Source organism: Taudactylus pleione, unplaced genomic scaffold (assembly GCF_031769625.1).
Source record: "Taudactylus pleione unplaced genomic scaffold, aTauple2 ptg000078l, whole genome shotgun sequence".
NCBI lineage: Eukaryota > Metazoa > Chordata > Amphibia > Anura > Myobatrachidae > Taudactylus > Taudactylus pleione.
The window spans coordinates 3,914,916-3,942,133 of NW_028284480.1; the positions used below are offsets into that span (position 1 = coordinate 3,914,916).

Sequence of the window (27,218 nt, forward strand, 5' to 3'; positions counted from 1 at the left end):
TTAACCCCCTTCGGCTTGGCCGGAAGCTGGGTGGGTTGATCACTTAGTGGGTGTGTCCTCTGAGAGATGACAATGCCTAAACTATATTTCCTCTTTTGTTCTGGTGGGTTTTTTAGAGACTTTTACTGCAGTTTGTGAAACTAGACTAATATTGCCGGCGATTTGTACTTATTGTGTAAAAGATTGGGATGGTGAGGATACTTTCTAATTTGAAACCAATACAGCTCCAAGTGTGTTCACGAGAATTCCTCCTTCAACTTTTTAAGAAACAGTTTTTGCTCAGTGGATAGCCTTATAAATGCAAAGATATATGGGGAAGATTTATTATACATTGGTTGTTTAAAGCCGGCAACATTCGGCAGCTTTGACTAATGGACTTTAAATGGCAATGCTAATTAATGCTAAATCAGGCTTGTTTATCATTCAATCCTAATGCCCTTTAAAAACCCGCCGCCGATCATGAGCAGCTCTGAAAAATTAATGTTTAGTAAATCTACCCCTATGTTTATGAAACAAATGATATAATTTCTAATAGCTTGTAGTAAAGATATAGGTGGAGGTGCTGATAAGATGAGGCAAGTAATACATTTCTTACCCTTTAAAATACTATTTTAGGCACAAATTTAATCTAAGATAACACTACAAAATATGGAAAACACTTTGTGACTACTATATTTACATTAAGCTGTATGATTACAAAAAAAGTGTCTGTTCCAAGGTTATCGCAATTCGCAATTTTTTTGTTTCTTTGTTCTTAAATCAACATGTCTTTGCCCTGTTATTTGTTATTATATATGTTGATTGATTAATTACTATCTAGCATTTAGTTTATCATTTTTAAAATATTATCTTACAAGATAAGCCTCTGTTGTTTGAACTTAGCCATTAGAATTTTATTAAGTCACACGCAACGCTGTTCTTGTTGAAGTTTTAATGGTAGAACATAGGGCTGCCATTCCTTTGGTTACAGCAACTTTTTCGTGTTGGTGTAAATTAGAGCGCCTTAAGGGAAATTTCTTTGCTCTAGTAGACAGACTTCTGCAAGATAAATAATGAGTCTGTATCTGGAGGGATTCTAGTACAGAGGAACATACAATTTGCTAGCAATAGTTTTTAGAAAATGTAATTCATATTTTAACCTATTTAAACTAATTTTTGCTTTGTTTGATTATAATTTTAGTCCTTACAATAACATTATTTCCTGTGCATGTTTTGTTATTAAATGAGCTGGTCCCCACCATGTGGAAGGCTGTTTAATCAACTTTATAGAGAGCTTATTTTTTTAGCTACATATAGTATATGGTGATTTCAACCTACTGTATACCTCTAATATATCCTTGAGTTGATGTCTCAGTGTCACTGAAATACATATATATTTGTTTTATGTTAGTTTTCATGCTGAGCTGCAGTTTTCCCCGAAGGCCAGATTATGGTGATGTGACTGTCATGGATCTTCACGCTGGAGGGACAGCCCATTTTCAGTGTTATATGGGGTATGAGTTGGAAGGATCCAGAAACCTTACATGCATTAATGCTTCTAAACCACGTTGGAGTGATAAAGAGCCTGTCTGCATAGGTATGTTATTGTAGCAAAACAAAAAACACAAATCACAGACCCCAGTAATGAATAAAGAACTAGATCAAACTAACATAAAACCACATAGAATACCACATAAATGCATACATGTTGTGGAAACTATAACTACAATAAAATAAAGGTGTCCACATGATGTTTTTACATTGTATTTAAAGAATTTTATAAACTTAGAAATGCACTGTATTTTTCAGCAGTAACTATTACGTTGTCGTTTTATCTTAGTTTAAATACACTCTGGGTTGAATTTATCAAATGGATGTTTTCCCAGCAGGATTGCAATTGGCACATACCGCCGCACGTTGCTTGAGATTTTGGCTGTCAAATGGTCGGATTTATTATCCAGCAGTTTTGAAGGTTAAAACTAAAATATTCTGTGATTTGTTGCAATTTTTTCAAATCCCAAAATAATATTCAGTGCCGTTTAAACCAAACCACATATGGTTTATGGGAAACTGCTATCATTGTGGGTGGCGGGTGGTAGAATGGATTGGAAACATACCAGACTGAATGCCTAATCATCAGCAGCCTATTTTATTGACAGACATTTTGAATAATTTGATTTGCCCCTGATTGGCTGCCCTTATATATAGTAGTTTTGCTCTCTGAAGATAAACTCAGGAAGTTGTATAATTCAGTCTGTTCTCATCTTATTACTTTTTTCTTATATAATGGACTATAACAGATTAAGAGAAAAAGAGGAAGTAGAGGAGAAAAAGAGGAAGTAGAGTATTATAACCATTAAACAACACAAAATATTAGACCCACATAATATACAGTATAATTATTATTACTATGGACGAAATAACAATTTCAAATATATAGGTACCATGGAGTTAAATTAATAATTTAAAGGAACTACCGTTCAAAAGTTTGGGGTCACCCAGACAATTTTGTGTTTTACATGAAAACTGACTTTTATTTATCAAATGAGTTGCAAAATGAATAGAACATATAGTCAAAACATTGGCAAGTTTGGAAATAATGATTTTCATTTGAAATAATAATTTTGTCCTTCAAACTTTGCTTTCGCCAAAGCGTGCTTCTTTTGCAACAATTACAGCAATGCAGACCTTTGGCATTCTAGCTGTAAATTTGTTGAGGTAATCTGAAGAAATTTCAACCCACGCTTCCTGAAGCACCTCCCACAAGTTGGATTGGCTTGATGGGCACTTCTTGCATACCATACGGTCAAGCTGCTCCCACAACAGCTGAATGGGGTTTAGATCTGGTGACTACGCTGGCCACTCCATTACAGACAGAATGCCATCTGCCTGCTTCTTCTCTAAATAGTTCTTGCATAATTTGGAGGTGTGCTTTGGATCATTGTCCTGTTGGAGGTGGAAAATTGGCTCCAATCAAGCGCTGTCCACAGGGTATGGCATGGCATTGCAAAATGAAATGATAGTCTTCCTTATTTAAAATACCTTTTACCTTATACATATCTCCCAGCTTTACCAGCACCAAAGCAGCCCCAGACCATCACATTACCTCCACCATGCTTAACAGATGGCGACAGGCACTCTTCCAGCATCTTTTCACTTGTTCTGCGTCTCACAAATGTTCTTCTGTGTGATCCAAACACCTCAAACTTCGATTCATCTGTCCATAACATTTTTTTCCAATCTTCCTCTGTCCAATGTCTGTGTTCTTTTGCCCATATTAATCTTTTCCTTTTATTAGCCAGTCTCAGATATGGGTTTTTCTTAGCGACTCTGCCTAGAAGGCCAGCATCCCGGAGTTGCCTCTTCACTGTAGACATTGACACTGGCGTTTTACGGTACCATTTAATGAAGCTGCCAGTTGAGGACTTGGGAGGCATCTATTTCTCAAACTAGAGACTCTAATGTCCTTGTCTTCTTGCACAGTTGTGCACCGGAACCTCCTACTTCTCTTTCTACTCTGGTTAGAGCCTGTTTGTGCTGTTCTCTGAAGGGAGTAGTACACACCGTTGTAGGAAATGTTCAGTTTCTTGGCAATTTCTCTCATAGAATAACCTTCATTTCTAAAAACAAAAATAGACTGTCAAGTTTCACATGAAAGTTCTCTTTTTCTGGCCATTTGGAGAGCATAATCGAACCCACATATGTGGTGCTCCAGATACTCAACTAGCTTAAAGGAAGGCTAGTTTTATAGCTTCTCTAACAAGCAAACCCATTTTCAGCTGTGCTTACATAATTGCACAAGGGTTTTCAAGGGTTTTCTAATCATCCATTAGTCTTCTAATGCGCTTAGCAAACACAATGTACCATTCGAACACTGGAGTGATGGTTGCTGGAAATGGGCCTCTATACACCTTTAAAAACCAGACGTTTCCAGCTAGTATAGTCATTTACCACATTAATAATGTATAGAGTGTATTTCTGATTAATTTAATGTTATCTTCATTGAAAAAAAACAGTGCTTTTCTTTAAAAAATAAGGAAATTTCATTATTAGCAAGGGGGCGCACATTTATTTATTAGCAAGGGGGCACACATTTATTTATTAGAAAGAGGGCACACATTTATTTATCAGCATGAGGGCACATTAATTTATTAGCAAGGGGACACACATTGCTTTATTAGCAAAGGTGCACATATTTATTTATTTATTAGCAAGGGGGCACACATTTATGTATTAGCAAGGGGCACACATTTCTTTTTTTCCCTGGAGCCAGCAACTAATGGTTCCAGATGTGGTCAATGCTACTTAGCACTGGATTGGTGCGGTGACCCAAACATTTGTTTTGGTAACCCCTTAGAGGATTGGGATAAATTCTTAATAGCACAGCCCATTTAGAAAGGGGAGGAAGAACATTTTACCTTTATATTTACATGCTGACAGGTCTGTCACAACCACCACCTCTTTTTTGGCAGTTTTCTGTTGGGCTTTCCTGCAGTTTGTGTAACCCCAGGTCAATATATCCAGCGGTTTGTACTGTATTTGTTTAATGTACACAATCTGTGAAATGATGTCTTGCAGTGGGTCAGATTTGAAAAAGTCTTTTTGACGACAGTTTTGCTTTAATATTTCCAGCGACTTTCAACAAATCACAGCTTGATAAATCCCCTCCCCTGACCCTACTTTTTGTGTCTATATTTCCTGTGCATTTATCAAATGTAAATGAAGATATAAATGTACAATTATATTGCTTGTTTCATTTTACTTTGTGGTTCTACAGAAGTAAGCAAATCTAGTCAGCGTTGTCATTATCATCCCCTTATCATTTCCTAGAGACCTCCTGTCTATTTTATCCATATGTAATAATCCTCCAGATCAGTGCTACTGCACTTGGTAATATCGAACTCACATTACGGCTGATTCTGAGATAAATGTAGACACAGTCACTGCTTTGTCTTCTGCCGCAGCCATGTCTGCGTCTTTATGCTAATACCGTGGTTGTTTCGGTTCATACCTAGATGCCCACTTGCAGTAACACTAATCAGTCATGGTGCACACTATGGGTCCCACCATCAAAACATACCAGCCCTATGTAGGTGTAATTTCTCAGTGTGAACTTGGTGTCCTGTGTCAGTGCTACTTCGTCTTTAGATGCAATCACTATCAGTGACACACCCGCCTCTACCTAACCACCCCTCCCCTGTTACCTCCCAGAAACACCCACTGAAATCCACAACTCTTGTGTCCAAATTCGTTCTGCGTCTCCCACCGGTAACCATCGGGATGCATACCCAGTGCCGCATCAGCACTGTGTCTACTTCTGAATTAGGACCATTATATCTATTGCCCAGGTAAAGAGGCTTTTAGGGAATAATTCTCACAATATGCTTACATTTAATTAGAGTTACATAAACTGCATTTTAGAAGTTGAATCAGGTCAAGTAAACTCTTCAGCATAGAGACTGAGAGAGTCTCCTCATAATTAAAGCACAAGAATTAAGCAAGAAGTTTAAAAAAATGTTTTATATACTGTTGCAAACACTTACTGTAAAGAAACCAGTGTGCCTAAATATGAACATAATGGGTATAATAATGGGAAAATAAATAATTGACAGTACTTTCTAAAACTAGATGGGACTGAAAAATGAACATTCATAATGAGAATATAAAGTACAGTAAGTAACAAAATAGGTAATAAGGAAATCAGATTAGCAAAAACTGAAGCTGAACAATATAATAAATTTAATCCCAGAAAATATTTCACATTTGTAATCAGCAAGAAACATAAAGCTTATAATATGGAGTAACAAAATAAACAAGTAGTGAAAATAAATGTGAAAGAGAAAGTTTACCTACAGTATACAATATATAGTTTTTTTCCTCTGTACCCACAAATCACTAAAAAAAATATCACAAAATCGATTGTGAAGCACTAGACTTTGCACACCATTAAATGTTACTTGTCTAATACCAGATGACATCCACCCATGTGTGCTAAAGTAATTAATTCAGTTTTTATTGACTTAATCATAATCAGTGCAACAATAATAGCGGAAAGCAGATGTGGTGCCTATCTTTAAGATGGGGATGAAAACATAACAAAAAATTATAGTTCTGTGAGCCTGACTACGATTCTGCGGAATAAAAATCTGAAACATATGTGCTGCCATGAACGATGGCTCAAACCTAATAATATTAGTGTTTATGAGGTGGTACACTTCCAGTTGGATTTTGGCAATGCCATTTATGTTATTTATTTGATTTTTGAAAAACCGTTCAGTACTGTTCCACATAACAGCCTGGCTCATAAAATAAATAGGCTCATAGATCTGGGGTCAAGAGTATGTTCCTAACCAGGGCTCTATTTGTCAGAGTTTGTATGATCTCCTTGTGTTTACGTGGGTGCCCCCTGGGTACTTCAGTTTCCTTCCACAGTCCAAAAACATACTGGTAGGCTAGCTGGCTACCCTAACATATGTATGTGCTTGTACATGTATTTTAGGGGAGGTAAGCAATGCCAGATAAAGGTCCACGTGGGCCTGGAGCTGAAATTTATTGAGTTCCATCACAGGGGCTGTGACCAGCATGTGGGGTATGTGACTAGTTATGTGACAGCTGCCAGTATCTGCTTCTCCTCATATGAAGACCAGTGAGAAGCAGGTTCTTCCAGGAAGTGAGCTCTGTCACTTTTGTCCAGTTGTTAATAAAGTTAGTAAAATAAAAACACACTCTCACTGCTGAACTGAAGCTGCCCGGGATGGGAGACCAGAGGTGACAGGGGAGAATCCACAGTGTCAAGACGTGCAGTGCTTCTCTACTGACACCGCCAAGGGGGTGACTTTACGTGGAATCGGTATGTAGATACTTCCGCTGCCGGGCTCTGCTCGTTTGTCAGGCTGCCGCTGCTGGGATTCGAACTCCCGGCCATGCGGCTGCCGGGATATCAATCGGGAAGCCGGCTGCTTCCCGATTGATATCCCGGCAGCGGCAGCCCAACAAACGAGCAGAGCCCGGCAGCGGAAGCCCGACAGCAATGGAAATCCCGATCGTCCTAAGGTAAGTACCTACTAACCTAACCTAACCCCCCTAACCCTAACCTTCCTTAGGGGTGCCTAACCCTAACCTCCCCCCTGTGCCTAACCATAATCCCCCCTCTAAGTGCCTAACCCTAACCCCCCCTTCCCCACTGCCTAAACCTAAGTCCCCCGGGGGGGTGCCTAACCCTAAGTCCCCCCCGGGGGTGCTTAACCCTAACCCTTCCTCCCCCTAGCCTGACCCTAACCCTCCCGGGGGGGTGCCTAACCCTAAGTCCCCTTCGGTGCCCTAAACCTAACCCTCCCCCCCCCACGGCTGTCCACTCGTGGGCCCGGCATCCCTTTGATCGGGATGCCAGGCGCCTGTCTCCCAGCATCGGGGAAATGACAGGCATCTAGATATAGACGCTCGTCATTTCACCCTCACTGGGATATGACAGTCGGGAAGCCGGCTGCCGGTATTAAGGCAGCCGGCTTCCCGATTGATATCCCGGCAGCCGCATGGCCGGGAGTTCGAATCCCAGCAGCGGCAGCCCGACAAACGAGCAGAGCCCGGCAGCGGAAGCCGACAGTGCTGGAAATCCCGATCGTCCTCAGGTAAGTATCTACTAACCTAACCCCCCAACCCTAACCCTCCTTAGGGGTGCCTAACCCTAACCTCCCCCCTAACCCTAAGTCCCCCCCGGGTGCCCTAAACCTAACCCTCCCCCCCGCGGCTGTCCGCTCGCGGCGCCCGGCATCCCTTCGATTGGGATACCGGGCGCCTGTCTCCTGGCGTCGGGGAAATGACAGGCGTCTAGATATAGATGCCCGGCATTTCACCCTAGCCGGGATATGACAGTCCGGAAGCCGGCTGTCGGTATTAAGGCAGCCGGCTTCCCGATTGTATACCCTTTAAGTTCCCTATCCTCGGCGGGGCTACTCTTAGTAAAAATTGTGGTAGCCGCCTCCTGCTTCGCAACAATAACAAGCAAAGCAAGTTCAGCTTTTTCTCCAAAATAAGTGAGTTTTTAGTACATGGATCCCTTAGTTACTGATAAGATGACAAAAATATTCTGTGTACAGCACTGCATAATTGGTTACGCGATTTTGGGGAAGGACTTTTTACACTAATGAGACTGTTCTGAGCATCTGGGTTCCCGCCTCTGGATCAACACAATTAGGATTTCAAAGAAGTGTAATTTTTTTTCAACCTTACTATGTGCATGTACAGTTTGTAGATATGGTCTAATGGTGGGAATTGGTCTGAAATCATTGTTGCGCAGTGTTGTCAGGTCTGGAAGGTTCTGGAAATTTCCAAGAAAAGGAAAGCAACAACAATATAGATTTCCATAATAATCTTTGTATCCTGTACAGATAAGCAGCAAACAACTATAGTCTAACATATGTACCCCCCTCCTCCCCCGCTGTATACACACACTTAAGCTAAGAAGCATTTTGCAGTGCTTTTAATTGAATAAAGCACAGCTGGCTTGAACATCAGCTTTTTAATTGTACAATTTTTTTCAACTAAGCAGGAAGCTGAAAAGAATTATGAAGCAGAAATAATTAGGTGATTACTAGAAAAAGTGCATCCAAAGTACAAAAGAGACATGCAGGAACTGTAAAGATCTGTAAGATTCCACACATGGGAAGTAAGCATGGGATTCACATGAAAACATTGCATTTCCATGCCTTTTTTTTTTTTTTTTAATCAAATTTGGATACAAATCACGTTTGTTTATCATTTATGGTCATTTATGGTTTGTTATTTTGTCTTTAGCTCCATGTGGAGGGAGAATTCAAAATGCCACAGTTGGAAGAGTGTTGTCCCCAAACTTCCCCAGCAACTACAGCAACAATCTGTTTTGTGCATGGACAATAGATGCTCCGGGAGGACAGAAACTGCACTTGCATTTTGAGAAGTTCATTTTGACAGAAAAAGACAGGTAAGGATTATTATATACATGCTGCGCCAATCACCATCATATTATTACCATTAATTTGTAATGAGCCAAAATCTCTGCAGCGTTAGACAGCCATAAAGGGTAATGAAGAGACATTAGGAGAGAGTACTGGAGCTGGTAGAACATGCAAAGGAGGTAGTATCAGTAGGGAGTAGGTTAGGCTATGGTGAAGAGGTGAGAGAGCACTGGAAATATTGAAGGTTGGATGATAGCCTGTTGTGGTGGGGTAGGATGTTCAGTAATTGGGGAGCAGCACATGAAAAGTCTTCAAGGTGGAGAGAGAGTTGGTTACCAGAGAGTAGGAAAAGCATAGAGCAGAGGTAGATCGAAGAGAGCAAGAGAAAGTGCACATTGTGATTAGGTCAGAAATGGAAGAAGGGGAAGAGCTAATGAGAGTAAAGCTGGGTACACACCATTGAAATCCTCGGCTGTTCTGGTTAAACGCTCCCTATCAGCTAAGCAGTGTGCACCAAGCTTGACCCCCTGTGAGCCCCATACATAGTGAGCTAGAAATAGCTCAGTTTGTATGGACTTCTATGGGGTCCGGAGTTCTAGCAGATAAATATTAAACAGCACATAAAGTGTGACCTCCTGTTTCTGACCACTGCAGGAGCGTTTTAAGCAGTTTATCGGCTAATGCTCCTGTATATACACCTATGCAATCGTTGGCTTGACCACCCAATAACGGGTGATCAGGCCAATGATTGTATTGGTGTGTACCCATCTTAAGAAGCTTTAATTGGTTTCTGCAGGAAGTGGGAAACCAGTGTGTTTGCAGAGTGGTGCAGAGGATGTGGAGCAGTAAGTGAGGAATATCAGTCTTCCTGTGGATTGTAGAAGAACGACGAGTGAGGTGAAGACTAGATATTAGGATGTCGTAGAAGTCAAGGAAGAAGATAATGGGGCTAATTTTAAGTTGAGGTTAAAGTTAAAAAAAAAGTAACTGTGTATCTGGAACAAACCATGGTGTACTGCACAAGGGGTGCAAATACATTTAATATTTTTGCATGGAGGGTAAATACTGTCTGCTGTTGCATGTAGCCCACGAATGCTGGACAGCTTTATTTTTACACTGAAATTTAGATTTTAGTTTGAGCAAACCCTTCCCAAGCCTAAATCTCTCTGCACATTTTACAAAGTCAATGTCATCTGGCAGCGGGCTTGAATAACAGGAGAGAATGTCACATTGTCATCTGTGAGGGACTTGGCATAAAGGTAGCAGGGTAGGCCAAAGGAGTTTATCAGTTCACAGAAAGAATGGGATTAAGAACAGAATATGTGAGTGTAATTTCTGTGACAATGGTAAGTGGGAACCTCATTTGGACTTGTTTTGGATTACATCATGAATTAATTAAGTGTACATTTGGTAAATGGCTCTTCATGTTGCTTGTGGTATCACAGAGCAATGTATAATGATAAAAGGTTTTACGATGTGCTTGTGTGGGCGCTTCTAGGGTCAGAGCAAGCCTAAATGTGACTGTGAGTCTCCCTAATTAGACCTCACAAGGGTAACAATAATGGCAGAAGAAGAGTGTCACAAATAATTGGCGCTAGCCCAATAAACCATAAAAAGATATTATTTATGAAACATGTAAATATGTGCATAGACAATTATGCACTGATCACCCAACAGATAATCTGGTGGATATGGGTACATAAAACATTGAGCAACAGTAGGCAGAAATAATGTGCCAGAAATGATCATAAAAATGCCTTAACAAAGAGGGCTAAGTTCTCCAGAACTTGGAATCATAAAACAATGGTACCAGTTGGGATACATCCTTATTGCTGCATCAGGGGTCCGGGTAGCAAGGGGGTACGCGAACATGCTCTTCAGGGTTACCTTTGGTCTCTGTGCTGCCTCTCTGATTAATGCCCTCCTTACCTGGTCTGTGAGTTTTGGTGGGCAGCCCTCTCTTGGCAGGTTTGTTGTGGTACCATGTTCTTTCCATTTGATGATGATGGATTTGATGGTGCTCCGGGAATCATCAAAGATTTGGATATTTGTTTATACCCCAACACAGAATTGGACTTCTCAACAACTTTGTCCCTGACTTATTTGTAGAGCTACTTGGTCTTCATGGTGTGATGCCTCTTGCTTAGTGGTGTTGCAGCCTCTGGGGCCTTTCAGAAAAGGTGTTTTTTACTGACAGATCATGTGACACTTAGATTTCACACAAGTGGACTTCATTTCAATAATTATGTGACTACTGACAATAATTGGTTGAACCAGAACTTTTGAGGGGCTTCATAGCAAAGGGGGTGATTACATATGCACATGCCAATTTTCAGAATTTTATTTATAAAGATTCTTTTTTATATATATTTTTCTCATTTCACTTCACCAAATTAGACTATTTTGTGCAGATCCATCACATAAAATTCAGGTTGTAATGTAACAAAAAAGGTAAAAAGCCAAGGGGGGTGAATACTTTTGAAGGCACTGTATACCACTGCATCGTAGCACTTTGTATGCAGACTCAGTCGCACACAGATATAAGTGTTGCATATCTAATTAATCAGTGAAGTCTCTTGTAGCAGTTTGTCACATCTGTTTGCGACTAAGTTGGGTGGAAAAGATGCTAAAAATACGATTGGGGCATGCCAAGTTGCATGGGACATGGCGCATCAAAAAGGGTTGTTTGGGGCCACTGCAGCAATAATGTATGAGGACACATCTGTACATGCATATACTGCATATACTCTGAGAGAAATCAGTATGACTACGTACTGTTTGCATGGATTTGTTGGTTGAGTTCCACTTTATGCCTTAATCCATTTTTCACATTCTCCATAAATTATATTTTGGTAATTTTTTCCACATATTTGGGAAATTTATTCTGAAAGGGACTATACCGGCAATGTCTATAAAAGGCTTGCCCATCTGGGAACCCTTTAACACAGCATATAAAGTTTTAAATCTATTCCCTGTCTTGAATTTATCCAAATTGTGTTCCTCCCACAGAATTATATACAGTATGTTTATCCATCATCTTCTGTGATTTCTACTCAAAAGGAGTTAAACAAACCTGCCTACAGTATGTGCACCTAATCTCACAATCTTATCCTTTGTACTTGCATTAGCTGTCTTATTGGCTATAGTTCTCCATCCTAGCCACATGACGTCAAAATCATCTCAATGAGGTTTCCAGGAAAGACCACTTCACTTGTAGGTCTTATCTATTAAACCCAAACATTATTAACATTCTTGGGGGAAAAAAAGGGATTGTTGGATACCTTTACGTAAACGGAATGGTATTGGAATGCTGGTGGTTGTTTAGCCGCAGGTACAAATACCGACTGCGGATGCTCGACAGGATAAAGATCCCGACTGGGGCAGGTAAGTACTATTGCCGTCCCCTGTCCCCCCCCTAACCCTAACCCTCCCTTAGGGGTTGAACATAGAAAGAAAAATAAGAGACCAAATGCACCATACAACCATTAATAATTATATGTTATATACAAGGTTTTTGGCATAAATTTAGCCAAAGTTATGAGCCTACCCAACAGCGTCAAGGTAACTTCATCAGATAAGTCCCTAACACTATGGGGCACCCCCAAATCACCCCAGCCACACCACTCCATGGCACCACACAAAATAAAATATAAAATAGCAGTGAAGTGTTGAAGTGTTAAGTAAGTGAAAGTGTCTGTTTAGTTTTGAAAGTGTTAGAAAAATGAAAAATAAATATGTGAAAATGTAACAAATAAAAAACAGAGTGATATGAAGTGTTAAAAATAAGTGTTAAATGGTGATGCCCCAAAGAAGTCCAGCCAGAGCATTTCAACACCCCAAAATTCACCCCATAACTGACTTGCTGTATAGTCCTAAATGCATAAAGGTCTTACCTGTGGCTTTGCTATAGAGTCAGTGCAGTCAGCAAATGCTTGGTCCGTAATTAGAGACATCAGAGGGGTGCCTAACCCTAAAACTCCCGGGGTGGTGCCTAACCCTAAGTCCCCCTGAGGGTGTCTAATCTTAACCCCCTCTTCCCGCACCCTAAACCTAACCCTCCCAGGGGGGTGTCTAACCCTAGGAGTGCCTAAAGCTAACCGCCCCCCGCGCGCAGCTAACAGTAAGGGCGCCCTGGACTTATCTAGTTCGGTCCGGCTTCCTTCTGTGTTCCGGCATCGGGATTAAGATAGGCGTCGGCATTTCGATGTCTATCTTAAATCTCCCGTCGGACATTAGCCGTCGGGATTTTAACCGGCGGCATCGCGGCTACCGTGCATTTAACTACATCCCGCGTAAACATATGTCATGTACAATTGTATTGTGAAGTGGTTCCGGTGCTTCCTGTGATCTAATGAAAGTCTTTTCTTTTTGGTATTTTTCTCCAAAAAATATATGAAAAAGAAAAAGAAAGTGTAAAACCGTAACAATGTTTTATAAATCGTAAAAGGTTGATATACACTCACACTTTAGAAGTGAGTTGTAGACGTGTTTCTCAGATTCTACATCTGCTTCCTCAGACCAGCCTTAGGAAGCAAACTTAGGATCTGAGAAACATGTTGCTAGATTAAGAAATAAAATTACTGTTTTATAAAGAAATTAGTGTATATCCACAATTATGTTTGGACTGGGTATAAGGATCCATAGTAATATACCGACGGACATTGGGATGAGAAAATGAATGTCCAAGGCGTATAATATATCCCATTCGAGGTGAGTACACTGCATATTGTGTAAAATCTTGGATTGGGTAAATTGATCTGTACCATGGAAGCTTGTCGTATTTATTTCCCCATTTACAACACTATGTGTGGGAGGAATTAAAGACCTCACCTTAAAGGCCAGCGTTGCATTTTGCAACCACCGCAGGACCATGGTAAAAATTGGGTCCAACATCTACAACTCAGTTCTAAAGGGTGAGTGTTTATCATCCTTTCACGATTTATAAAACATTGTTACGGTTTTATACTTTTTTTTTTTTCATATATTTTTGGGAGAAAAATACCAAAAAGAAAAGACTTTCATTAGATCACAGGAAGCGCCGGAACCACTTCACAATACAATTATCCTTTTGAGGGGCCTTGTTGAAAGCTCCTGCTGTTCCTGGCTGCATTCTGGGTCTATCGTTAGACTTCACAGGGAACGTAGCGCCAGCCACTTATATCTGTATATGTCATATACAGACAACTGAACACCTGGTATAAGTGCTACTGTACCTCACTGTGACAAAATGCAGATGCAAAGATTGTGTACAGTTACAGCGCTAATTGCTTATTAGTCAAGGTATACAAATGTAAGAAACATAAATGTAGTAGTAAGTTTTTCCTTAGCCTAGCAGCACTAACAGACAGAAGTGGGAGTACTTTTATTTTTTAATTAGCTCAAATACTGAGCAGGCTCTGATTTGTAAGACAATTTATAAGGTTGCAATGGCAAAGTTTTAGTACTCAAAAGGATAAGTTCCTGGAAGTGAACATGTGCTCATTTTTGAATAGAAGACTGAATAAGAAATTAAATATACACTCATTATAAAGTATGGCAATTGGCATTTAGAATATATCTCCAACAGTGAATGACTGTGATATTTTCTATTGAAAACATAGGCAAATGCGGGGGTGCAGTTGCCTGGAAACCCCCCTCCCCAGCTAAGACCATGACCACAAGGAATAATATATAATACAATTTCACTAGAGCTGCGTGTTTTAAAGATCTCCTCAGTAGCACAAATGAAATAATTTGTAGCCCCTGTGGATGTTTTAAAATGTGCCAGTAAGTAATGAATATACTTGTGCACCAAGTAGGATATCTGGAAAACATGCACTGTTAGGGGTGCACTGCTATAGACCATCTATAGGGTCAGAGTCGGCCCTAACCAATTTGGTGCACTAGGCAAGATTTTGGTTGGTGCACCATCAGATAATCCTAGGCTCTCCCCTCACAGCACCCCTCTCCCCTCACAGCACACCTTCTGTAACTACAGAAGAAAGGGACAGGTTTTAGGGGAAGGTCCCTAATACCCGCACCCCAGAAGGCATTCTATAGGGCACATTCTCCCCTCACAGCACAGTACCCCAGGCTCTCCCCTCACAGCACCCCTCTCCCCCACTGTACAGTATCCCTCACCCATCACAGCACAGCACCCCTCTGGCTTGGATCGCTGAGATAGTGATCAGCACCTGAGCCAGCTGGATGAAAAGAATATCTACCACTGGCCCTAGGCTTGGGATGCCCATATGCATTCAAGTTGCCGCTAGGCATTTGCCTATAATACCTATGCCTAGGGCAGGCATTGTATAGGGTTAATTATCAATACTGTATAACATACAGTATCCATTGCTTAAGGAGACCCATGTGTACATACATGTCCAGGGCTGGTATTAGGTTCTTCTGCCACTCCCCCATATTTCCAGACTTACTCCAAAGCTCTGAAATCGTGGTTGCATCTGAAATAAAACAAGATGACCCTACTGCTGCATCTAATGGCTTACTGTGATCACTGGTCCTATCAATTTCAGAATTATTACAGTACATACACCGCACTTAGTTTCTGGCATATTATAGCTGGTTAAGTGCTAGTTATGCCCTCTTCATGGACTGTCTGAACTCACTCTAAAATTAAGCAATAAGAAACACCTTTGTAATAATCCTGTGTTTGGCCATGGAAAGTAATAAATACCCATTGTGAACGATTTGTTTTCTCTTTTAAAGGCTCTACAGTATTCAGGTCTACTCTCTTGTTTTACAATTGTAAGACAGCTAATTAAGTTAACCTGTTTACATACTGCAGTTTGTTACAAATCAATAGTCATTACTTAACTTCACCAAGCAAAGACAGGTCTCAGGGACACCGTATATGTGCCAGACCTACGGCACTGGTTACATTAGTTGTATACATTTGCTTCTATGAATTTAGTTAGATAACATATATTTATACAATTATTGACAAATGTATAATTGTTCACATACGTTGTATTAGTACTGGTATATAGCAGTGTAATTATTTACTTCTCTTTCCAAAAACATGACTTCAAATGTAATAAATTAATGAAAAAATTAGTTATATAAATGGACATTCGACCCAACACCATAATTAAGGTTGTTTTCTTGCTGGGTTTTTGTCTGATCACACAATGGACTATTTTTCTCTTTATAATGGAGAACAAATGACTTAATTACTTTTCCTAAACAGCACTGGTAGCAGGTGGGTGAGGGGGTGAATGTACAGTTTTCATGTTTACTAAATATTTTGTTACATATTCAGTTTTGTTGTATTTTATCGTGAAATCCAGTGTAATACTTAGGCAATATTAAATAGATTTAACACTAATGGGTCTACTGCATTTAGTAGAGCCATAAAGTGTCTTTTTCCAGCATCTTAGCTATATAAATCTATATACATCATGTTGCCATATTTAGTAAAAAGAAAAGTGGGGAGAAAGCACCAATTAATCCTTTTTGTCTTGCCATGCACAATCCTGCAGTCCACATAGGTTCCAATGGGGGTTGTGTGGGAATGATATTTATACTGATGAGAGAAAATAATCTTTTGTCAATAGCATTACGTTATCTCTTGAATGCATTATGTGGGGGGGCTTTTGCCTGCAGAAAAGGATACAGTCATCGTCCTGCTTTCTCCCACAATGCAGCATTTTTCTTTTTCCTCCTGCAGTCATACTGGCAGTCTTCAAAGGTGATTACACAAGTATGCTGTCTTTTGCTTATACACCCATATATAGAAGAGAATAATCACTGTGCTTATGAATATTATTTAAGAGTATTTTACTACTGCATAGTATCAAACATGATCAGTATTTTGTAACTAGTACTAGTTGCTAGACATATTGGTGACATAATGCACTCTTCCTTGAGATAGATAGATAGATAGATAGATAGATAGATAGATAGATAGATAGATAGATAGATAGGGCGGTATCCAATTAGCCCCAACATTGTTCGGGAGCTAATGGATCCCCTGGGGCTATCCAATTAGCCCCAAAGTCCGTCCCGATGCCAACACTTATCAGGGTTTTTATTTTGGGATCTGATGTGTCGCGAAAATTATCCCCCGAAAAGTGTCATTTTTTTCACCAGCGTAATTGCGAAAACACATAGGTATATGAACTTATCACGGTTCCTATGTGTTTTTGGGTGAACAAATAGGATATGGTGAAAAAAAATCATCCACTAACAGGGATTATCGGCGAAAAATCCCTGTTTTTCACCCCCCAAAAAATATTTGGGCTAATTGGATACTGCCCTTAGATAGATAGATAGATAGATAGATAGATAGATAGATGATCATTTTTCATAATTTTTGTCTTATCATTGTCTATTGGTGCCATATAGGCATATATATACTCTCTAAGAGCATGCGCAGAGTAATATTTGTTGACACGTTTCACATAGCGAAAGACATCTTTTATTTATCTATTCTCCAGGAAAGATCTTTTTTTCTTTTTATATCAATATAGCATAATGGGGAATGTGATACAAGGTGAAAGATGCCAACAAATTATCTACAAACTTTCATATTTTGTACTAAATAGACCTTTAATTTTGTTTCATATTATAATATACTTATATATGAGGTTTGTTTTCAATAGATTTCTAAATATTTAATTTTATTAATATTATTCTCTTTTCTCTCTACCATCTTCTTTATTCTAGTTGTCCCTCACATTCTTTTACCCTTTTTTCCATGCAATCAACATCCCTTTTTTTTCATGCCAGCATCTGACAAATTATCCCATGGTATCACCAGTCTCCACTTCCTTCATCATGTGCATTTGTGTCTTTATTCTGCAAGTTCCCCCCAATGTCATATTTTCCATATTCTTCTAGATAATTATTCCACTTCATTGCATCATCAGCGTGCCTATTATTCCGAAGCTATGATATAAACATTTCTATATTATAACCGTACATCCAAAAACAGAACACATTTAACCTCTGCTCTGAGAACATTATATCTTAATAAATATACATTTTATTTATATTTTTCTAAAACCACTGGGTGAATATATAAAATATCCAATAAGGATAAACATTGTAAAATATAAAGAGTGCTACATAAATGAAACCAAACAGTTAAAACTGAGGATAGGTATTTTCTGCTAATCTACTGATCTTCTTTGTTGCATGATGAAAGTATCAATATCTTAAATCAAGATACAGTTTCATATGAGACTGAGAGGCCATGATTACTGATGTGAGACTGGGTCAGTTCTCTTGTACCTTTATATGTACTGTAATGAGATTTATGTCCAGTTCCCGTAATATTTGTTTCATTTCCTCTTCTATTCTTTTTTTAAACAAATCTATGATTTCTCTGTATATTTTTCCAAATCTTATTCTGCACAACAACACTCTGTTGCGTCATTACCTAAATAGTGGCAGACTTGAATCAATATCTATACCATCTTGAACTACTAATGATCTGGTTCCACCTACGTTGCTTAGAAGTTATCAGTCATTTACTGAGCTGTATCTAATGTTTTTGTGTAACTATCTCTCTCCCTGTAGGTCTATTCTGGTCTGACAATGCTACTGCTAGCAGCAGGTTTTCTCTTTGTCCCTTAGTTCTGCTTATCTGTTTCCAATATCTTAGTTTCTTACTGCTGGTCACTGGTGCTTTTTTTCTCTCTATACAGTATGTCTCTCATTCTTGCTTGATCTCTATAGTATATTTACATTATTATTTATTTTGCAGATTCTCTTCCCAGAGACATATGTGATATGAATTTCACCTGCTGCTTTATCAGTCTTGATAAGGCGGCAGACGAAAGGTATATCAGAAGTCTTCATTATTTTACTGCCTCAATTTCCCCAAATTTCCTTTATATGACACTATTATTATACTTGCTATTTTCTCATATCATCTTTCTTCCATCTAAATGTACTATTTTTAACTCCTCTGCTTTCCTCTAATCATGCCTGACACCACTTACCACATCATTGTCTACTCTATTCTCCATCCCTCATGAACCTCTATTTCTTTTATATGTTATCATTTCCTCTCTGTACCGCCACATATTTTCCTTGGATTATCCTCCATTCGAGCCACTAGTATTATTTTCTAACCCTTACCTCCAAAAGGTTTTTCATTTTCATATTGGAGAAATTTTCCATCTGAGGTTAATTCAGCCATTTTTCCAGTCCTCAATGCATAAAACATGTAATTACAATGTGTTCTGTGAATTGGTATGTGCGCAACGAACATCTACCCAAAAATAGGGACTTTCATGACCATTACAAGACTGAAAAAGCTAATGTTTTCCTTTTAAATCCTTTAGGTTGGCAGTGTACAGCAATGGAAAGATTCTCTTTGATTCTGCCAAGACAGAGACTGTGCCGTTTGAAGGTCTGATTAGTGAAGGGTCTTGCATTAGGATTGAATTCTCTACAGATGAGTCCAAAACAGCCCCTGGATTCAATGTTCGCTTTGAAGGTAAATTAAAATTAATGTATTGAAATTATGTAAGAAAAATATGTTGCTTTATAATTTCTCCAGCACAGAGATGTTTTTTTTTTTAATTACAGCCTTTTCTTTTTGCCAAAAATAGTTTGTTTAATGATTAGGTAATATAAAGAAATGTTCTGTAGATCATATGAGCCATTGAGATATTGACTATGCCAAGTCTACTACAACTTATACTGGATAAAACAAATGACTACTTTCTATGAACTACAGCACTTACATGTGTGTGCTATTTTCATTATTATTAATTAATCCTTACAGCTTCATTTGTTATTATAAGCAAGATGGGAATAATAGACTTTTTCTAGTTTTTAAAATACGTATCCATTTGAAGAGCACGTTACCCCCTTCCACAAGTTCACCAATATCACATGTTTAATTATAACAGATGCAGGTGAGAATGTGTGTATGTGTGTAACACACTGACATGCTGTAGGTAGTCTAACTTGTTAGTACGAGTAACTTTAGTCAGGCTGTAGCTCCTAAGCAGGGGCATATCTACCCATTGGCCAGGATGGCACTCACCAGGGGTGCCGGCCAAAGGGGGGCACCATCCGGCAGTGCCACCAGAAGCCAAGGGGTGGAATCAGGCCGGGACTACCAGGACCGGAACTAGCTGAGGTGCAGCCGGTGCCTTGCATCGGGGCCCGCTGTGGTGCAGGTGCCCATTGCCGCCGCTACACTCACCGCTAGCCCCCCCGGGCCCCACAAGTGTAGGACAGACCGCATTGAAAGCGGTCTGCCCTACACAGTAACAAACACATAGACGCCTGCATCCACGGAGGGAGCCGGCTGGTGCTCACTCATGAGCATCGCCTTCTGGCTCCCAGCGCAGTAGGTGATGGAAAAGACGTCATGACGTCTCTCCTATAGTGCAGAGCAGGCCGGGAGAAGCGGACAGCGGCGATTGCATCAGGAGCGGGGATTCAGGTAACTTGTGGTTTGTTTTTTTCTATGTGTGTAAGCCTGGCACAGGGGGGTGTGGCTACTAGGGGGCACTGTATAGGGGGTGGCCGTTACTAGGGGCTCTTTATGGTGTGGGGGTGGCTGCTACTGGAGGCACTGTATAAGGGGGCCGCTACTGGGGGCACTGTATAGGGGGGACTACTATAGAGGGCAATGCAGCATAGGGGGGATTACTACTGGGGGCAATGCATAGGGGGGACTACTACTGGGGGCAATGCAGCATAGGGGGAATTACTACAGGGGCACTATATAGGGGGGATTACTACTGGGGGCAATGCAGCATAGGGGTGAATACAACTGGGGGCACTGTATAGGGGGACTACTACTGGGGGCAATGCAGCATATGGGGGATTACTACTGTGGGCACTGTATAGGGGGGAGTACTACTGGGGCAATGCAGCAAAGGGGGGTTACTACTGGGGGCACTGTATAGGGGGGACTACTACTGGGGGCAATGCAGCATATGGGGGATTACTACTGGGGCAATGCAGCATAGGGGGGATTACTACTGGGGGAAATGCATAGGGGGGACTACTACTGGGGGCACTGTATAGGGGGGACTACTACTGGGGGCAATGCAGCATAGGGGGGATTACTACTGGGGGAAATGCATAGGGGGACTACTACTGGGGGCACTGTATAGGGGGGACTACTACTGGGGGCAATGCAGCATATGGGGGATTACTACTGGGGCAATGCAGCATAGGGGGGATTACTACTGGGGGAAATGCATAGGGGGGACTACTACTGGGGGCACTGTATAGGGGGGACTACTACTGGGGGCAATGCAGCATAGGGGGGATTACTACTGGGGGTAATGCATAGGGGGGACTACTACTGGGGGCACTGTATAGGGGGATGTCTGTGGAGACAGACGGAGGAGCTGGCTGATGAATCATGTGGGCTGGCTGGGGAGATAGAATGGGGGTAGCTGGGGAAACATTTAAAGTACTTAACGTATAGTCCAGTGGTTCCCAAACTTTTTTAAATCACTTCGCCCTAGAGTTTCAGAATTGTTTTCATGGCACCCTAAGTTTAAGTTTGTTATTGAGGAAAGTTAGACAAAAGATAAGTAAAGTAGTAAAGTGAAGTAAATTGTGCTGACCTGTCATCCTTAGTCATCCACATATATACAGCACATTGACCATAAATAATTTGATTTGGTGCTGAACCACCAACCTGAGGCACCCTTGCAAGCGTCCTGAGGCACCCCATGGTGCACAGTTTGGGAACCACTGGTATAGTGTAATTATTCAGAAATATTGGGGGGAGGGGGGCGCCATTACATTGCCAGGGGCGCTCGGATCCCTAGATACACCCCTGCTCCTAAGACTGTCGCCTGTTGTGTGATTGTCAAAGTGACCTACAATCAAAGGTACTAGAAAATGTTACAACATATTGCCAAACTCAATTGGCCGCATTAACCATTAAACGAGTTAATGCGTTTTAAAATTGCCGGACGCAGTTTTTTGGTTATTCAGTTAGAAACCTGCGGAAACCTGCGTTAACCCTCAATAGGAATTAATGCTGCTTTTTGTTAGCAGCCCCCGAGCTGGTGAAAACTAGGAAAAAACTCAACCATTTCACACCTTTTGAGAGCCCCAAATAATTTGCTTATGCCCATGTATAGCCTTTTATACTGTTATTCAATGTTATTTGCCACTTTTCAGGGGTACAGTGTGATTTCCCCACTTTTTCCACACTTAATATGGCTAACAGAGAATTACTGTGAGACCTACACTATAAGCATTTTACAATTGAATTGTGCGACCAGCTGGAGTGCACATGCAGAGATTAACCTGAAGTTAAGCGCATTAAGCTTACCCACGATACGTGGCTAATTGAATTTGGCTCATAGTTGTGATCCTTCCTTTAAAGCACAAAAAAAAATATCAAACCTTCAACCAGTTCTTATGAAACATGAGAGCAATTACAATGTTAGTAGTAAAGGCATAAGTCATATTACCCTATTCCTATTACCTATTCATACATAAAGCAACAAAGTGTCGAATTCTCAAGAGAAAATACTGTAGTGCCTTGGCAGTGTTTTAATAAATATGAAAGTAATATTTTTCATGTAAATGTAATTAAACACAAACAACCCCCTTATCCATTGTTTACCGTTTTATAATTACAATGGGAATCTTCTTTCCTGTAGTACAGTAGTCCAAATGGAAATAAAAAAATAAGTAACCTAAAGTGTGCAAATTATTGTTTCAATGCTAAGGAATTAAGTATTATCAGGAAGAGTCTCAACAGAAGCAGTCAATCAAAAGCAGCTACAAAATGTTACTGATGTAATCACGTCATTATCACTTATATTTACATCAGGCCTCCAATGCCCTCAAAAGATTTGGGGTGGGATGTATCAAGCATCACATTTTAAATGCAATACATTCCATTATTCACCCCAGGCATAACAACATTTATTAACCACTTACCTGGCAACCGGAGCCAGCTGTGCTTTAGTAATGCCTCTGTAATAGTTCCAAGCACACACACACACAAAAATAATTAATTTAATGGCAGACATACTGTATACGTATGGATAATATCTTAAGAATAAATGCTTTTGCATTGCTACTACAGTATGAAGACCAGTGGTGTCAAACTCGTGTCGAACTCGTGGCCATCCAGCTGCAGTGGAACTACACATCCAATCACTTTTGCTAAAACTGTGGCAGGGCATGCTGGGATATGTAGTCCCACAGCAGCTGGATGGCCACGAGCTTGACATCCCTGATGTAGACAGTCGCCTGGCACTGGCAATACACTCCTTTGAGTTGAATCATTGGAAACATAATATGCGCTAGGCGTGTTTAATACATTCTTCTTCATTATAAAACCAGGTACAGTATACGTCACTTCTAACATGATATTTTAGAAAAGATCATTTAGACTTGAAAAATAGTAGAATTTATGACTAGTTATTCTGATTCTTTTAGGAGAAAAATGTGGCTATTTTGGTGGATTTGGTAAAGAACTAATGGTCCTGATCCTTATTATATCAATGACCCACATATACACTTCAAAATAACACATTTTCTTTTTTCAATTACAGTGCATCAGTTTCACGGATCTTCCATTACAAGACTATATTGCACTGAGTAGACTGAACCTTAAACCTAGTAGTAAAAGAAACCTAATGGTAGATAAGAGCTACTTGATAAACCAAGTAGGTCCATTTCTCTGCTGACCTATAAGTAGAAGTCATTTATAATCTTGCAGATTGATAGTAGCAAACCAACATGTCTTTGGGGGAATTGCAATTTCTATACATTATTTTATGCAGCAGTTTATATTGCAATGCACAATGCACCAATGGCGTTTTCACTGGAAAAATAAACTAATCAGGATCATTTATAAATTGCAAGAATAGAGACCTGTGATGCTTCTTTAATTTGTTAGTGCACTTCCTGCAAAGTTCCTTTAATTTTCCGGTTCTTACAAATGAGCCTGGAAAATCAGTTTCCACCTAACTTGGTTCCTGAAAAATTTGTGTTGGAGAAGGGTGAAAATGTCACTTTGAGGTCAAAACAGAATTTGCATTGCCCTTTTAAGTAAATTTTTTGTTTTTTTATATTTCTGATAAACGATAAAAGTTTACTCCATGAAAATATAGCACAAGATCCTCTGAGGTGCTGGAAAAAGTACCTCCCCCATAAATGTTTTTTCCACCCAATTACTCTCATTAAATCTCACCCCATGTAAGCAAAATCTCATATCTGCATGCAGGTGCCTAATATGCTGTCAGTAAACAATTCTAACAATTTGCCACACTCCTTTCAGGTCCCTGGTAGTGTACTATGGGGCATGGCCAACTGGGACGGCATGGTCACACTTCATTGTGAACAACTGGGCTCTCTGTACATGCTGAGCCACCCACTGAAGGGGTATGGTCATGTAATTTGGGGGGTATGGTTGTGCCTCCTTAACTTTCTGTGTACTTGGCCCTCCCAGGGGAATCTGTATGAAATACCACCAGCCGCATGGCCGGCGGTTCGATTCCCGGCAGCGTCTGGCCGACAACAGCAGAGTTCCCGGCAGCGGAAGCCCAACTTCGCTGGAAATCCCGATCGTGGATAGGTAACTACTAATTAACCTAACCTAACCCTCCTTAGGGGTGCCTAACCCTAACCTCCCCCCCAAGTACCTAACCCTAATCCCCCCTCTAAGTGCCTAACCCTAACCCCCCTTCCCCACTGCCTAAACCTAACCCCTCCCTCCCCCTAGCCTAACCCTCCCGGGGGGTGCCTAACCCTAAGTCCCCCCCCCCGGGTGCCCTAAACCTTACCCTCCCCCCCGCGCGGCTGTCCACTCGCGGCGCCCGCCATCCCTTCGATCGGGATGCTGGGCGCCGGTCTCCTGGCGTCTGAGAAATGTCAGGCGCCGGGAGAAATGTCGCCGGGATATGACAGTCGAGAAGCCGGCTGCCGGTATTAAGGCATCCGGCTTCCCGATTGTATACCCTCCCAGGAACTTCATACTCGCCCCTCCTCTCTTCGCACTTCTGCTTCTTCAGTAAACTTTCCATGTCTGCAGATGTCACCATTTTGGCGCACATATCCAGGCACATATCCAGATGCATTTGTGCAAATGTAGACACATCACATCATAAAAGACTATTGTACTATATTTTTGTAAATAATCCTTAGTGGTGGAATTTCTTTTTTTTATCCACTGACATCGTTCGTTGTGATTTTATTATGATTACTGTTTATATTCAATATTTTGGATTCATGCTACTATATAAGCCATTACTAACTTTACTATACCCTATTATAGTTTATTGAACTGCACAGTGCATTGGAATTAAAAACAAAACATTATAATTTAAAATAAGAACATGTTTACAGAAATTAATTTGACAGAGAAAATAGAGAATTTTATAGAATTAAATAATATGTTATATATAACATCTGTTTGTTAATACTCTCTGCACGAGGCAGGTAATTTTGGCAATGAGTACAGAGTTTAAATCCATGATTTTAGTGTAATCGTCTGTGATAAGTAATCATAAACTGAGTTGTTTAAGAAGAATAACACTTTTTGGATTAGCTGTCCAATGGCTAAAGCTGTGCAGGAAATAGGGAAATAGTTACTGGCTATTTGTGAGAGACCTAACCAGCCTCTAGCCCAGGTCCTCCTGGTGTGGTGGGCACTTAGAAATTACTCCAGCCTGCAGTGCTGAATTAAGAACAGTGTGGCCAGGGCAATCGCCCAGGGCCTTTCCCAAATAGCTACATCATCAGTATGGGGGGCACTGTGGCATAATGTGAATTGGGGCATATGTGTGGCACTACAGTGTGTTTATCATATTTGTGGTGCTGGTGGTATTTACACTTTGCACTTTTTAATAACACCATCAGCACATGATACTTACCATTGTTTGTAGGGGCTCTTACAAGTTAGTAGCCCTGGGTCCCTCACCAACCTTAATCCAACCCTGCCAACCATGATTCTGGGCAATGCATGAACCCCAGTGATGAAAACATGGCTACCCCATTGCATTATGGGGAGAAGGAGGGGTGCAATAGCAGTGTAATAGCCTCCAGTCAGGTGCTGGTGGCTTTTAACTTTGTCTCCAATGTGGCATATGATGTTAGTGAAACTTTCAGGGCTCTACCTATGTCCTTGTGGTATGACATGCAGTAGTTTAACAAGGGTCTAGTGGGGCCCAGAAATTGTAAGTTTTAGTTCTGCAGCAGTGTTACTACCACCAATAATTTCATAAACATCTCCATCACTGCCACTAATTAAGATTAATGCCACATTACTTTTAAAGAGAATTACCAAAAGCTAAATAAATAAAACTAGAGTATAGCTGTACATTAACAATGTTAAATACAATTTTATGCTGCTGTAGGATTGAGTAGACACCTCTAGGTGTGGCGAAATCCCAGTTTGTTCCATGTCATGTAAAACAACATTTAAATATTGGTTACCACAAACATAGCTTGTTTCTTGCCCTGGTGTAAGTGCATTTAGAATGTTAACAGCAGAAGGTCAACATCCATGATGTCAACATAGTTAAAATATCAACATCATTAATGTCGACACCTGCAGAATGACAACATAGGCAAAATTGTCATAATATCGACATTTCCATTAGGCTTATAGTTAGGGTTACAAAAAGAAGCGCTATCCAATTATTACAAATATTTAATAAACAATTTAAAACACAATAATAAGTATGAAATAGATATGCTGAGAAGGTCATACACAATATAAAAAATAGGCTTTCTTTTAAAGAACTGAAGCTAATGCATCTGCAGATTCAGTTTAAATATGTATGCGTATATCAACAAATCACTGTGCAGAATAACATTTCCATTGGATAGAACTTTCTACTATATTAAGAATGAATCATAATGACCCAATAATAGACACAATTGTATATATTGTCCTCAGTGAAATGACAAGAGGTCACAGCAGCATAAAGTGGTCTGATTTAGCATATACTAATAGATATGACTGCCTTGTCACTAGAAATGAGAAAGAGGCCATCCCTAGGGAGTTACTTCTAAAGACTATACTGTAGGTCTGCATCCAATAGTCAACATCATTTTTGGGGGAAAAAAGAGACCCTAAAATCATCAAAGATCCTCAGTTACAGAGAAGGGAAGAGCACAGACTGATATGGAACAGAAAGAGGGGAAGAGAGTTAGAGGAGTTAGAGGAGGAAAATGGATCAGGAGGTCCAAACAAAAACTAAAGGTGGAGATAGATGTGAAATGTATCTATAATTTGTCAGACAAACCTATCTCTAAGGACGAATTGGCACTACTAAATAATGGTTTGAAATTTGCCCCTACAGTTAAGCCAAACCTGTTTGATCTATTTGTAGACCTGCATAAATATGTTAG

At 40.2% G+C, this 27,218-nt stretch overlaps 1 protein-coding gene across 2 annotated transcripts in view; it reads left to right on the forward strand.

The window, feature by feature from the left end:
- Positions 1 to 27,218, forward strand: part of SEZ6L (seizure related 6 homolog like) — a 439,056-nt gene that overhangs the window by 316,962 nt on the left and 94,876 nt on the right. For both annotated transcript variants that reach the window (XM_088467896.1, XM_088467897.1), the window contains exons 6-8: positions 1,391 to 1,576; positions 8,773 to 8,938; positions 19,202 to 19,356. In XM_088467896.1, the coding sequence (XP_088324022.1) occupies positions 1,391 to 1,576; positions 8,773 to 8,938; positions 19,202 to 19,356 (507 nt within the window). The remainder of the gene's footprint in view (positions 1 to 1,390; positions 1,577 to 8,772; positions 8,939 to 19,201; positions 19,357 to 27,218) is intronic.